Source organism: Chelmon rostratus, chromosome 8, assembly GCF_017976325.1.
Source record: "Chelmon rostratus isolate fCheRos1 chromosome 8, fCheRos1.pri, whole genome shotgun sequence".
Taxonomy (NCBI): Eukaryota; Metazoa; Chordata; class Actinopteri; order Chaetodontiformes; family Chaetodontidae; genus Chelmon; species Chelmon rostratus.
This window is the reverse complement of record NC_055665.1, coordinates 16571217-16585322: the sequence shown is the minus strand read 5'-3', so window position 1 is coordinate 16585322 and position 14106 is coordinate 16571217. Positions and strand designations below refer to the sequence as shown.

The window sequence follows — 14106 nt, the reverse complement described above, 5'->3', positions numbered from 1 at the left end:
TAAGAGTAATCATGAAGCAACTCTAGTTTGCGAGCAAGCAACCACCAGAGCAAGCTTGAGGGGAGTGTGTGTGTGTGTGCGCGCGTGTGCATGTGTGTGTGTGTGCGTGTGTGTGTGCATGTGTGTGTGTGTGCATGTGTGTGTGTGTGTGTGTGTGTGTGTGTGTGTGCTGTGCTGCACCATGGTGATTACATAAACACATGGCTTTGAGAGCTGAGACGACAGATGTCTCCCCTTGGACTATTTCTTCCTCTTATGCAACTGCTGTGTGTGTGTGTGTGTGTGTGTGTGTGTGTGCGTGCGCGTGTCTCAGAAACAGACATGAAAAATAGCCCTCTGTTTATTAGGGTGTCACTGTGTATGTGTTAAGAGGGGTAACAAATGCAGTGACAAAGAGGTGCCAGGATATGTGAGATGGGGAAGGGGAGTCAAGCTGTGTGTGTGTGTTTTGTACAAAAAAAAAAAGAGTGTGTGTGTGTGTGTGTGTGTGTGTGTGTGTGTGAGAGCACTTATATGGTTGTAAACAGAGACAGAAACAGAGTGTGTGTGTGAATCCAAAAGTGTAGAGGTGCCACTGATCGACAACTAAACAGAGAAATGGACACACAAACACACACACACACACAGGAAGGCTTTGGGGTTGCTATAGAAATAGTTAGTCTCATCGCTACAGGAACAACAGCATCATGGGTACAAAGCTGATGGCAAACAAAAACAGTCCCATTAGCGGTGTCCTCTAAATCCAGCCCATCGCCGGACACATGCTGTGAGTCCACTATGCATGCTTTTATCATGGTTAAAAACCAGTTAAACTCAATACTGTGCTCTCTTATCTAATGTAATCCAATTTACCAGTACAACAAACTATCTAGAAATGTATTCAAATGCACTCAATCAGCATGCCATAGAGAACGCCAGCGACCCTCACAAAGAGGAAGGCAGGAAATACACGCATGGCTCGTGCCATTGTTTGCCAAGTGGCCATGAACGTCAAAAAAAAACACTAAAACAGCAACAGATAGTTTCATCATATATCAACAGGCTTCACCCGCGCCATCTTTGAGGAGGTAATGTGGATTGTGTCATATGGTGTGTTTGTGTCTGTTCGTACTTCTCGTAGATCCTCTGGCCCCTCATGAAGACTTTGGCCTCGCTGTCCAACGGAAAAGTGCCGTCGTCTTTCCGGAAGCGGTAAAACAGCTTCATGTCTTTGAACTCCCGGTGCTCGTCACACACTGAAAACACACACAGCACAGAAGTTTTAGTTTTAAGAGCTCGTCACCTGCAGGAATTACAAAGAATGAAGGCGGAAACAGGAAGAGGTTGTTAACTGACAGACAAGAACCAGAGTTTTTAATGCAAACATACTGTATATATACATTAAGGGACGCAGATGGACACAGAGGTACATGCAACCCTGGTGTTTCCTCCTATTTCATCATATGCACGGACTTCAAGTACAAGACAAAAAAACACAAACAAAGCTGTTTAATGTGCACAACTCAGGTAACTAATTGCTTATTTACTTCACAGCTAAATGCATTTAATTTCATCCAGCTGGCAGCTACTGCGCAGAGGCCATTTCAAGTTGTGTTAGTGTAATTAATGATGGTTGAAGACATGAGCAAAAGCAACACATAATGGGATCATGGGAATTTTCATTGCATTTGTATAACGCAGCCACTAAAATCTAAACATCATTAAATCATCAATCTACAGCTGGGATGAGTTAAGATTGAATTGGCTCTATCTAAACTTCAACTAAGGAGGAAGAGGCAGGTCGTTTTTCTTCCTGTCTCTGTTTTCAGTGCCTGGTCAAATGTGAAACAGGTAGTGAGACGCTACGCTGGAGCCGAATTGGCTGGGAGACAGGAGGGATCATCTATTAAGAGGCACAGATCATTCCCAGAAAATGTCAGAACAGATAGACCCTCGCTGTTGTAGAAAATGGAAAAGACGCACCAGGCTAACACATGAACGCACTCAGCTCAGCCTCACCGTGGTGAATGATGCTCTGGTCCAAGAGCTTCTGCATGATCTTGATGGCCGTGTCCCGCTCTGAGGCCTCCTTGTGTTCGATCAGCCAGTCAATGAGCTCCTTGGCCACAAAGCAGTTTGGGTAAGTTCGCAGGTGGTGCCGCCGATCCTTAATCACCTTCCCCTCGTGGAGCCGCAGCCTGGAGGGCAGAAAACAAGCCACAGAGGAGAGTTTTGGTTTAATCACCAAAAGACTGAGTTAAAGACGGCAGCCCTGTTATTCCCTGTTTTAGTTATCAGCAAGGGCTGCGTATCATAAATTAGCAAATAAAGATAAAAAGGCGTCTAGTGGGGGAAAACATGATTTACCGAAAGAACAAACAGAACAAGCATACAAGGTCAAATCTTTCTGACATTGGACAGAACACATCAATCCTCTTGGCTCGAGGTGATATCACACGATGACATGAGAACCTGCTCATGCTCGTACAGTTGGCCTGCATGCTGCTTTTACGTCATTAAGGTGACCTCTTTCTGAACCTGAGCATTGTGAAACAGCCCACCGCAGCCTCAGCCAAGCTCCCTGCAGCCTGCTAGTTCCACTCCACGCTGAGCCTGTCTGCAGCTGGCTAGCATCACTCCGGATTAGCACTGACAGCCCTGGTCTGAGCCCGGCCCAGTAAGTGCCCTCACACTGTTCCGCCAATGGGCAAGCAAGTTAGAGACTTCACTTCCAACCACGCCGAGCATCATCCTCTCCTCTTCCTCTGTTCATCTTCAGGAGGTTTCTGCCTAATCTACCAATAATCCTCTCAAATGGAGCTGGAAGTGAAATCATCCGTCTCACTGGTTCTTTATAGGAGGCCCAGGTGTCAGACTACTTGTTGGGAGGTGTTTTTTACTCTGCTGGTTCCTCTCTGTAACAGCATTTTGAATCAGACAATGACAAGCACGAGTGTTTCTGAGTGGGTCTCTGGCTTCCAGTATGACCATAATGATGGCGAGTCCCAGGCTGAAAACATTCACCGAGCCTGAATCACAGTCTGCCATGGTGCAACAAATGGCCTATTCACTACTATGAACCGGTCACAGGACTCACTGCAGCAGCTGCATGTGTCTGTGCGCCATGGCATCCGTCTTTCTGTCTGTTTTCAGCCCCGTGCCTGAAGCGCATCTGCTCTAACATACGAGCAGCCGACGTGACGGGACACAAACGTGTGATAAGATATTTAAAAACAGCCCGTGTGCTCTTATCCAGGAAGTTTGCCCCTCATGTTGCATGAGCTTGACTCGTGATAGAGTGATCAAACAAAGGTGTGGATCAGGTACACTCCCTGCTTATACACCAGATGTGTTTCCCATCAGGTCGAATTGTATTTCCATGAATACGCACCACTGTTTGACAAAATAAAACTGCGACTCTCTCGCTCCCTCTGGGATGTCAATTCAGACCAAAAGCAGACACTCAAGCAGGGAGTCATGGTAAAACACTGAGGGGGAACATCATCAGTAAACTGGCCTGTATGTGTTCACACTGCACAGTGTAACAGGACTCACAGCCTACAGCCATGCTAACGGCTACGTGAGACTGTACTGTGGAGCTAGATGCTAACATGCTCACAGTGAAAATGCAACCTGCTGGTAGTAAACATGTATGTTTATCATGTTCACTTAGTGTCATGTTAGTTCCATAAACACAAATCACAGCTGAGGCAGACGGGAAAATCATTGGTTTTGGAGTAATTAGTCCTAAACAAATTTTATTAAATTCTGTAATTTTTTTAACTGATGATGCCACTAAATTAAAGCTTCAAGGTGATAAATGTCAGCCTCGTGATGGCACTAGGGGAAAAAAATCAGAGGATTCATCCACTGGGGACCATGAATGTCTGTACAAAATGCCACAGTGATCCATCCAAAAGTTGTTGAGATATTTCAGTCTGGACCAAAGTGCAGCACTGACCCACAGAGAGATACTGCCATTCCTAAAACATGCTGCAAGCAGGGCTGACAAAGCTCTCAGGCTGACTGCTACGTCTGTAGAATAGGCAGAAAGAGATTTAGAGACGGAGAGAGAGCTGTGTATGTGTGTGTGTCCGCCCCCACAGCGTCTCAGAGGCAGTGGACTCTGGAACAGCCACCCCGACCAACCCTTCGTTCACTGACACCAGTCACACTGCCAGCTGGCAGCCGCAGTGCACAGCTGTGCCAGGGACACTGACACACATGCACACGCGCAAACACACACACACACACACACACATGCTATAGAATGACAAGCAGGAAAACACACAGTGGTGCTAAGCAAGAAAACACAGGAAAGTATGTCCAGAGACAAACTATTAATCTCTTGAGGTGATGACTGTTTCTTTTTATGCCTCTCCAGAACTGGGCCACGCTAAGTTTGTACTTCTTCTCAGACAACAAAACTCTGGCTCGGTTCACCCAGCCCGCTGGAAAACACAACTCAGTGGCATTTTTTCCTCATAGTTCTGTGGGGGGCAGAAATTCCAGGCATTGATGCCATGCTTTACCTACTGAGCCTCTATTCATTGCTGGGAGTGTGAGCTACTGTAGTGTGACTACAGTAGGTCAAAGGGTACAGCACATCAACAACAACACCGCCAAGGTTAGTGGCACAATTGCCTGATGGTATGATCATTCCCTGTGAAGCTCAAAGGGCACTGCATTACTGGAGCAGAGATGACTCTTGTTCAGTGCTGAAAACAGTAAAGCAGAACAGGCTTTGGCAGCAGCGTGCACAGGGAGGGTTGTGCGTGTGTGGACGCCTTTGTTTGGCTGTGCATGCTGCAGAAAGCTGCCCGTGCTGCCAGTTTGCAATGAGGGAGAGCGCGACATGCATGATCATTAACCCACTGCTCGCACTGAATGTGTCATGTCCTGTCATGTCCTCGTTCTTCCTAATCCTGGGCCATGCAAGATTGAGCCTGTACTAAACAAAGATGGTTTGTTGAAATCGCGATTCGTTCGCTCGCCATGGTAAATCTGCGGGACAGTTTTCTGATGATCCTGATAAAAGCGACAACTTCCCTGAACAGCAAACCTGGGGACTGCTGACAGTGGCGCGCCGACCTACCTCAGCTGTTCCCCGGTGACGAGCACCTCGGCCAGCCGCTCCAGCTCTGCAGCCTTCTTCTGCATGGTGTTCCCGATCCCGTCCATCTCCCTGCTAACACAAGAGGCACAGACCCGAGGTGGTTTTGTTGCCGAACAGCCACACACAAAGACAGCATTCTGCAATGGGAAAATGCAGCAGTCTTGCATTTTTATAAACGAGTAAAAAATGCTGTGCAGCAAAGTGTGCACCAGCGGCTTTTCTAGCTGACAGATACGCAGAATAGGGAACGAATGCACTGAAAAACAAAGGCATGCAAGCACCCATGCGGCGATGATTACAGAGGATAAACAATGCACTGACACCTCCTGCTTACCCTTCAGGCACCATAGAGAGCGAAAATAAAAGTTTGTGAAATATTCTTTTGATGAATGAGGAGGAGGATCAGTCCATCCCAGCGAACACATGCACCAATGCAGCCGGTCAGAAGTCACAGCCCAGCCTCAGTGTGCAAGCAGCTCCATCGGCAGCGGTCCGCTTTGAATCCCACGAAAACCTCCGACTATCTGCACACACACGTCGATGCACACACGCATGGCACACTCCCTTTATAAACTCCACTGTTCGTCCGGTGCTGTCGTCGCTGCGGCGTCTGCAGAGACGGCCTGTCTGCACGCCGCCTCGGTTTGTTTGTCACTGACACTGACCCTGCACACGGGACGGACGCACGTTTTCCTCCACGGTGCAGCCAGTGCCCATCCACCAAGCCCCCGCATTGGGAGGACTCTGCTGCCGTCACTGGGGGAGTTAACCTGAGGGGCGGGGTTACAGGAGCGTGGCAGTGCGCTCGATTCATACACCGTCCCGTCCAGGAGATAATTAGAGGGGTGGGATGGCTGGGGCTTTGGATGTAATTTTAGCTATCATTATGGAGTGGGTTGTCCAACTTTCTACTTAACATGCATGTGATGTCATATCAAAAACGCACACAACTGAATGAAATAAGCCTATTTTAATAAAACATAACACATTATTTTGGCATAACTGCTGAAAATGTGGGCAGGATCATTCCGAGTAGCTTTAGATTTACACCACGTGCAGAAAAAAGCTGAATTTTGAACATTTCATCACTCATTTGCAGGAGCATCAGCAAAACAAGCTTGTTTAATGACAGATCGGCTGCCTGAATGTTATCTCCCTTCAAAAATGCTTATGTTTTATACCCAATAATATAAATCAAATAAGATGGAAATGCAATGATTAGCATGAAATATAATTTTAGCAATACGATATTCATCACACAAAAATGTGTGAAACATCCTGTAGCAAAATTCAATAAAACAAAAAAATGCTGATGTTTTTTCTTTCACAGCTGCATTGATGCCTTGACCCAAATGTACCTTTTACATTTGAAACCAACTCTCCATCTTCTCTACATTCATGATTTTAAAAAATGATTAGTTATTCATGAGATTGTAATGTAAATCCCATATCCAGTCATCATAAAAACCAGCCTAATTGCTCTCCAATCACTCTCTTGACTATCCAACAAAGATCATATCACAACAAAGATCTTAGCTGAAATATCCTGATAGCATGTGGGCGGACTGGAGGTCCACATAATGAAGAATGACATTATGTAGACATGCCTCCAGACATGGACGCTGCCTCCATATGTTGCTCAGTTTATCAAAGATGTAACTAATGAGATGAAACACGTTCAGAGCAATGAGATGGAAAAAGCAGCCTGATTATTTTGCACTATTTAGACTAATCCATGAATTTTCCTCTTGAAATCTGTTACTATCACAAAAGAGCATTTGATGAAAAAAGAAGCAGAAACAATGCAGGATTTAGATCTTTAAGACAAATTCTAATTTGTGTCACAAATATCATGTACAGTTTGTATCTTAATGAGTCACAGCATGACACACACACGCTTCTGTATCTGTATCTGAATCTGAAGTGAACATAAAACCAACATCCACTCAGGACAGATGAAGTCATCTGGCTGTTCATTGGCTACATGGTAAGTGTGTGTGTGTGTGTGTGTGTGTGTGTGTGTGTGTGTGTGCCTGCATGTATTCTGCAGAGAAATGGTCTTCTGTGCATGTTCTGATGTTTAATAGTTAATAGCCTAAAACCCACACCGGAGAGCTTGAAAAAACTAAATCTTCAAACCTGTTATAGATACGATGGTTGACTAAATTCCCTCAGACACTCCCTGCAGTAGTCCAGATGTGGCCATGCTGGAGCTATAAGGCTGATTTCATGTGCTGCATTCAAATCTCCCGCTGAGGACTCACATCTCCTCTACAATAGTGACAGCTTCGTGTTTTGTTTGTTTACTTTTTCAAAGGAGGTTTTTATCATTCATTCATTTCATCAGTACGTCAGGGATGGCAGTGAGGAACCTGGGTATTAGTAAGAAAGGTCCCATGATCCCTTTAGAGCCAGAAGTTTACAGGCTGTTTTACTACATGTCTCATCATTAGCTACACTAGTGGACTTGAGGGGTGTTTTGCTTTGATGGTAACATTTATTACTTTTTTTCCCTTGTCCTCTTCTGACTGTGACCGTTGCAGATTCTCGTTTCCAAACACACACAGACAAGAATTGCGTTCCAGCCTTTATCTTGTTGATACATTCATATAATTCCATATGATGGTATAGTGATATCAATACAGCAGTTTTAGAAATACACAACCAGCATTTATTATTTTTGTATTTGTGTCCCTTCATTGAATTCTTGTGTAAAGAAATTTGGTCTTCGTTGCTGGTTAGTGTTTGATTTAAAAAGGCTAAGTAGTCCTATCATCAATAATCAAAACCATTCATACATAATAATAAGCTTAGCTTTCTTTTCGCTCCACTCCGCCTTTGATCCAAGCTCCACCACCTTCCAGCAATAGAAGGGGCGGGGCTCAGGTGAGTCAGAATGGACTTGATTGATAGTGAGTGGCTGGGAGAGAGAGACTGACAGCCACACAGCACCTGGTTGGTTTTTGTTTTTAGAGGCATCCTGTACTGTCCTGTCCTGCTCTGCATTCACGACCAACGCAGTGTGCTCAGACTGACTCCAGAGGGATTTCAGATAGCACTGATCCGCCAGTATGTTCAGGTAGGCTAATCACTGTTGAAAGAGGGCTGCTTCACCTGTATGCTGCATGATCATCTCATGCAAATTCATTCAGTTGTTCTTTACTAATAAATAGTTCAGCTTTTATTTTTATACACCTGTTGAACCTCAGAAGAAAATGCACCAAGATATTTTATCTGCAGAGAGTATGTAAGTGGATGATTCGAAGCTCAGATTTAATTTTAGTTCATTAATTCTTTCAACACGATATTAGCCTATGGCCTGTATTATATAGCCTACGTGCTCCGAGCACATAGCAAGTATGTTTCCTGGTTATTATAATACAGGAGTGAGTTATGGTCTTAAATGAACAAGAACAAGGGCCTGGTAAACACTTTAACAGATGTTTTAATGATGAGATTTTTAAAATTTGTCTCATTCCTTGTGACTGCAGTTCTATTGTAGATTCATCTCACTTCATAAGACAGACACACACACAAAGGAATGCCTTACAGCTTGTAACCACCGCTGAATGCTACGGAACAGGAAATGTAGGTGTTCACTTCACAGTTCCAGTAAAATTGTAATCCTGCGTGCATGGGGGAACCAGGAACATTACACCACATTAAGGGCGGGGGGGCCGGGGAGGGGGGTTCATCCATGGAGGCAACATCCAGGGTGTTTTAACATACCTGATGGCTTAAAGAGTCCTGAGATATGCAAGAGTGTCATTTTCTCCATGATTCGCAGGAAACAACAGGCAATGCTGTGTTTTCTTGTTTGGCTTCATTTAAGACTTTTTCACTGTTTTCTGTCATACTAAGAATTGGACAGGTTGCATTCACCTGATGACAGCTGGATGAAAAGGGCGGGGATCACCATCAAGTTGATCAAGTTGATCAAGTTATTGTACTTCATCTTAAGAGAAGCATGGATGTCGGTTCCAAATGTCATGGCCATTCACCCAATACTCATATGAACTGGAATGGATTTTTTCCCCATTCCTTCTTTAACTTCTACTTTATTCTTTTCCACAAGGCAATATTCCGATAGCATTCAATCACCAGTGTGATAGTGACACTGGCCGACAGCCAGACAGCACAATGACACATCTGTCATTTCTCCTCTCCATAATTACTGTGAAGTGTTCCCTTCATAGTCTGACACCACTGTGGAAAAAAGTGTCTGATGAAACCAACAGTCTTTGTTTCAAGCCAAAACGCATTCCAGCATTCCACTAAAGTAAATGCAAGGTTTCACAAAACAGAATCAGCCAGTTCAATCAATAATGTTTCGACGTTGCAGGTTTTGCTGTGCAAAATTTGTATCGTTCACCCCAGATGCACATGGTAGAATTATTAAAAGGGGATCAGTATCAAATTCAATTCAGTTCATTTCAATGTATATATATAGCACCAAATCACGACTTAAGTTGTCTCATGACACTTCCACATAGAGCAAGTCTAGATCATACTCTTTAATGTATGGTCTAGACCTAAACCTAAGAATCTGGACACGTTTTCTGGATAATAAACACCGGGTTTTTTTAATGATCCTCATTGAGATCGGATGTCTGTCTTCCTAATTTCATGTAGTGGCGAGTCAGCTCCAGATTCCCTTTTAAAAAATCACAGTTTTGTGAGTTGTTGAGAAAGGGAGAATGACAAATTCTTAATTATTTGTCCCCACTTGTAAATTCAAAAATTCAGAAATCATTCATAGGTAATTTTGGAAGGAACTGACAAACAACCTGTTTTGCTATTGCAACTTGTGTACATCTTAATTCTACCTAGGTTCATTTACCGTAACCCTTGCTGCTTTAACATCAGTCTTTTAAATATTATGTCACACTGAGATAAGTTGATGTGAAAACCCTTTTGTTTCACTGCAGAATTTTAAAGAGGACAAACATCAGAGCAAGCACTTGCTTGCAGGTGGGAGCTCTCCTCGTCATCATTTTTCTCTGGAAAGACTGTATGGACCACAAAACCATCCACCTCAAAGAGGATGTGAGAAATGATGCCAGTAAAACAAAGCCACCCTCCAAAAGCGCCTCAGGTGTACACTCTTGGCCAAGGTGTGAACAAAACCGGTCCGCTGCCAGCGACACAGACTTTGGCTCAATTCCTCAGAGTGTGCAAGACTTCCTCTACTACAGACACTGTCGCCATTTTCCCATGCTACTGGACCTTCCTGACAAATGTGGAGGAGCATCTGGATCCGCAGAGGTCTTCCTTCTGCTGGTCATTAAAAGCTCCCCTGAGAACTATGACCGCCGAGAGGTGCTGCGCAAAACCTGGGCTAAAGAGAGGCTACAAAATGGTGTGAGGATCCAAAGGATCTTCATCTCAGGAACTACAGGCACTGGTTTTGAGAAAGACAGCATGAACGGGGTCCTCAAGCTGGAGCAACATGAGCACAGTGATATCCTCCAGTGGGACTTCAGTGACTCACTGTACAACTTCACCTTGAAGCAGATTCTCTTCCTGGAGTGGATGGAAAGAAACTGCCCGAACGCTCGCTTCCTGCTAAATGCCGATGATGACGTCTTTGCAGTAACGGACAACGTGGTCGAGTATCTCCAATCCCTCGAGGACAATAATGGAAACAAGCACCTCTTTACCGGCCATCTGATCCAGAATGTGAGGCCCACTGCATTGTCATGGAGCAAGCATTTTATTCCAGTTCAGGTGCAGGAATCTGGCTCATACCCCCCTTTCTGTAGTGGTGGGGGCATCCTCTTGTCCGGCTACACAGCTTTGGTCATATACAATATGTCCCAGTCCATCCCCATTCTTCCCTTTGACGATATCTACATGGGAATGTGTCTGGCCAAAGCAGGACTCACTCCTAGTTCCCATAATGGTGTGATGACAACAAGCCTGTACATTCCCTCCAGCAATGTAGATGAATATGACCCTTGCTATTATAGAGAAATTCTGCTTGTTCACAGATTCCTTCCAGCTTACATATATCTTATGTGGGACAGAATACACAACCCTGATCTGAAGTGCTGAAATGCACTTTATCAAGTACAGTCCAGTGCAGTACAGTCCAACAACGACAGCTCTGACATACATTCTGCATTTACAAAGCTTCAAGTGTTCCATTCTGGTTGACACTGCCAGAGAGATGTTAAGTCACCTTCATGTTTATTATCGCAGCTCATGATGTTGTACTGGACTGCATTATGTTGGAAAGTGTGTGCAGAATCCTCATGAATGTAAATTGGATGAACAAAATACTAGAAACACTGGTAATACTCCAGAGTACAGTCCATAAATGACAGCGTAATTCTTTAGAATTATGGAGCATCAATAAGAATATTAATATATATATATACTGTATTGTATATATCAAGTGAAGAACAGAATACTTTAGGGAACAGAGCATAACAACTTTGTCTTTAACAGAGACTTCTTACAATGAAATTGTAGATATAGCTATAAATTACTGTATGTTTTGAAAATGCTAAAATAATGGGGATCAATAATGTAGTTTGGAGTTAAATGTACGATTCATCTGTCAATAAAAACTGATGTCAGAGAACCTAAACCAACTTTTGTCTTGTATTATATAAATAATTAAGGAGCTTACCACATATAAATCGACACACCTAAAAACTTTATTGTGGTTTGTTGAACAACATAATGTAAAGTACAAAGAATCGTGTGGAAAGCTTTTCATCATTCACAAATCCAAACAAAAATTTTTAAAAACATTTTTAACATATTTTTAAAGCATGCATTAGTGCTGCAAGCTGAGGTCATGACTTTTCAGTGGCAACGCACTGACATCAGGCCAAAGCAATGACAAAGTGGAAGAATGCTCCTTTTTTGTCATGTATTTCTAGTGTTTGGCTGTAAAATAAAGTACTCCCTTGTTGTCCCATTTTACACTGTAATAGCAGTATAGTTACAGTAACTGATTGTAAAATAAAGCTGTATCTTGTTCACTTCTTTTACTGTTATGATGCTTCAGGGTATATGGGCTGTAAGATAGAGCGGTCCCTTGTTTACACAGTCAATATTGGTTACTTGAACATGTAGCAGTATTGTATATGTATTTGTAGCTATTCTGGTATAATTACACATTACAATCTATCACCATAAACACTATTAACAGAAAAAAGGATACATCCGCCTCAGAAACAGATGTGACGGTGTGGACAGTAAGGAGAGTGTAAAACATCTGTTCGGTTAAAAAATCTGTGACCTTTTGGATAATGCTAAATAGAGCCTGGCTAACATGTTAGCCAGTGTCAGCTGTTTAGCGCTGCAGTCAAGTCTCTTTTTCTTCATTTTCTGATGTCACAAAAGTATGACACAAGCTTTAGCTTCTGGGCTAGTACTTGCATACACAAAGTCCAATACTAAAACTGAACTGCTCTCTTGTCACGAAGCTGAAAACAAGGCTGTTTTCCTAAGTCCATGAAAAATGATGATCTTATAACATATGATGCATTGCTGTAGATTAAACTACCCAACAGTATATAAAGTGGTTAAAATAAGCTAAACCTTTAACAACTATAGAAGTAAAATCCAACATACACATGAATGCAGCAGTAATAATCCAAAAACAACATATCTAACAGTAAAACACTGACAGGAGCCCTTTTACTACCACAGTACTTGCTTTTACACTTTCAGTAGATTTGACTAATAATACATACTTCCACTTATAAGTAAGAAATGAATGAAGGACTTTATTTATAGTGGAGTATTTCCACAGCTTGGTATAAGAAGGCTGCTTGGAGCTGGTGCCCTTTTTTAAAATTTCCTTTGTGCCTGCTGGCCCTCAGACAGCCTGAGTCTGCCACTGATCAGCTGCATAATTTTTTGCTACTAAAACTCCCAGATAGTTCACTGCATTTTACTGAAAAGGCGGTCTGAATGGCCATTATTACATAAACATACAGACATACTGTATGAGCTAATGCATTTGCTGACCGCGACATCTGCTGGCTAATGACGGTATTGCGGACAACGAGGTCGTAAAATAGTTAAAACTATTTCAAATGATTTTAGATCATTAGAATGCCGCAGTATATAAATAATACTATCTAAATAATATTTAACACGCAACCAACTTTGATTAAAAGACGCCATAGCAATGACTCAAAAATAGTACATCGTCTTTGTGAGAGGATAATATGTGTTCTTCTCTGTATCTCCGTATGGGCCAGTGGCGCAATGGATAACGCGTCTGACTACGGATCAGAAGATTCTAGGTTCGACTCGTGGCTGGCTCGATACCTTTTCGCATTGACTTCGAAAATTAGGTTGAACTACATTTGTAGGCAATACGCGAAAGAGGAAGTCACTGAAGAAAGCAATGAACACGATCAGTAATTTGCTTTAATTTAACGTCTCTATCAAGTATCATGTACTGTGCAGTTCTGTACAATAACGCATCTTTCTTCGGGCCAGTGGTGGAGTGGAGAAGGTTTTCCTTTTCATTTACGATCATTGATTCGATCGAGGAAACGGGCGAACTCGAAACACCAACAGTTGCAATAATATTGTATACTAATATCTGCAATATTCTAATCGATGAAAGTGTAACCCTGTTGAAATCCTTACCCATAATATTAACAACGAATAATAAATATAGAATAAATATGCATGTTTGGTTAAAACGTTTATTAAACGTGTTAAAACAATATCTCATGAAGGTTACATAGTTTGATTTAAAAAATAAAACGCAATAAATACGTTTAAGATGTTTAAAAAGATATTGAGGTGCTTTTAAAATATTTCATTTTTCGAGTTTTTAAAAAGTAAAAAGAAGAAGAGAAAAAAAAGACCGAGACGTCGGACGACGAGTCGCATGTAATTGTATGAGAAGTAGTAGTAGTTTCAGTGTCTACAAGATTGTTGGCTTAATATTCTGGGACTGGATAACTGAACGTGACTGTGAACAACTAGAGACACGTCCACTCTGAGTTTCTGTACTGTTGTGAACGAGTCAGATT

At 42.7% G+C, this 14106-nt stretch overlaps 2 protein-coding genes across 5 annotated transcripts in view; one reads left to right on the top strand and one right to left on the bottom strand.

Moving 5' to 3' along the window:
- The window catches only part of deptor (DEP domain containing MTOR-interacting protein), a 28987-nt gene extending 23208 nt beyond the window's left edge, over positions 1–5779 (bottom strand). The window contains exons 1-4 of one of the 4 annotated variants that reach the window (XM_041942750.1): positions 5761–5779; positions 5075–5164; positions 1999–2177; positions 1112–1235 (exon numbers count right to left, since the gene is read on the bottom strand). In XM_041942750.1, coding sequence (XP_041798684.1) covers positions 1112–1235; positions 1999–2177; positions 5075–5160 — 389 coding nt within the window. In that variant the 5' untranslated portion in view covers positions 5161–5164; positions 5761–5779. The other 3 variants (XM_041942749.1, XM_041942747.1, XM_041942748.1) reach the window with 3 other exon arrangements.
- A 2300-nt stretch (positions 5780–8079) lies between these two features.
- Positions 8080–11891, top strand: LOC121610811 (N-acetyllactosaminide beta-1,3-N-acetylglucosaminyltransferase 3-like). Its single transcript, XM_041943099.1, has 2 exons — positions 8080–8174; positions 10024–11891. Exons 1-2 carry the CDS (start codon positions 8167–8169, stop codon positions 11147–11149), a joined length of 1134 nt encoding a protein of 377 aa, XP_041799033.1. The 5' UTR covers positions 8080–8166; the 3' UTR covers positions 11150–11891.
- The last annotated feature ends 2215 nt before the right edge of the window (positions 11892–14106 follow it).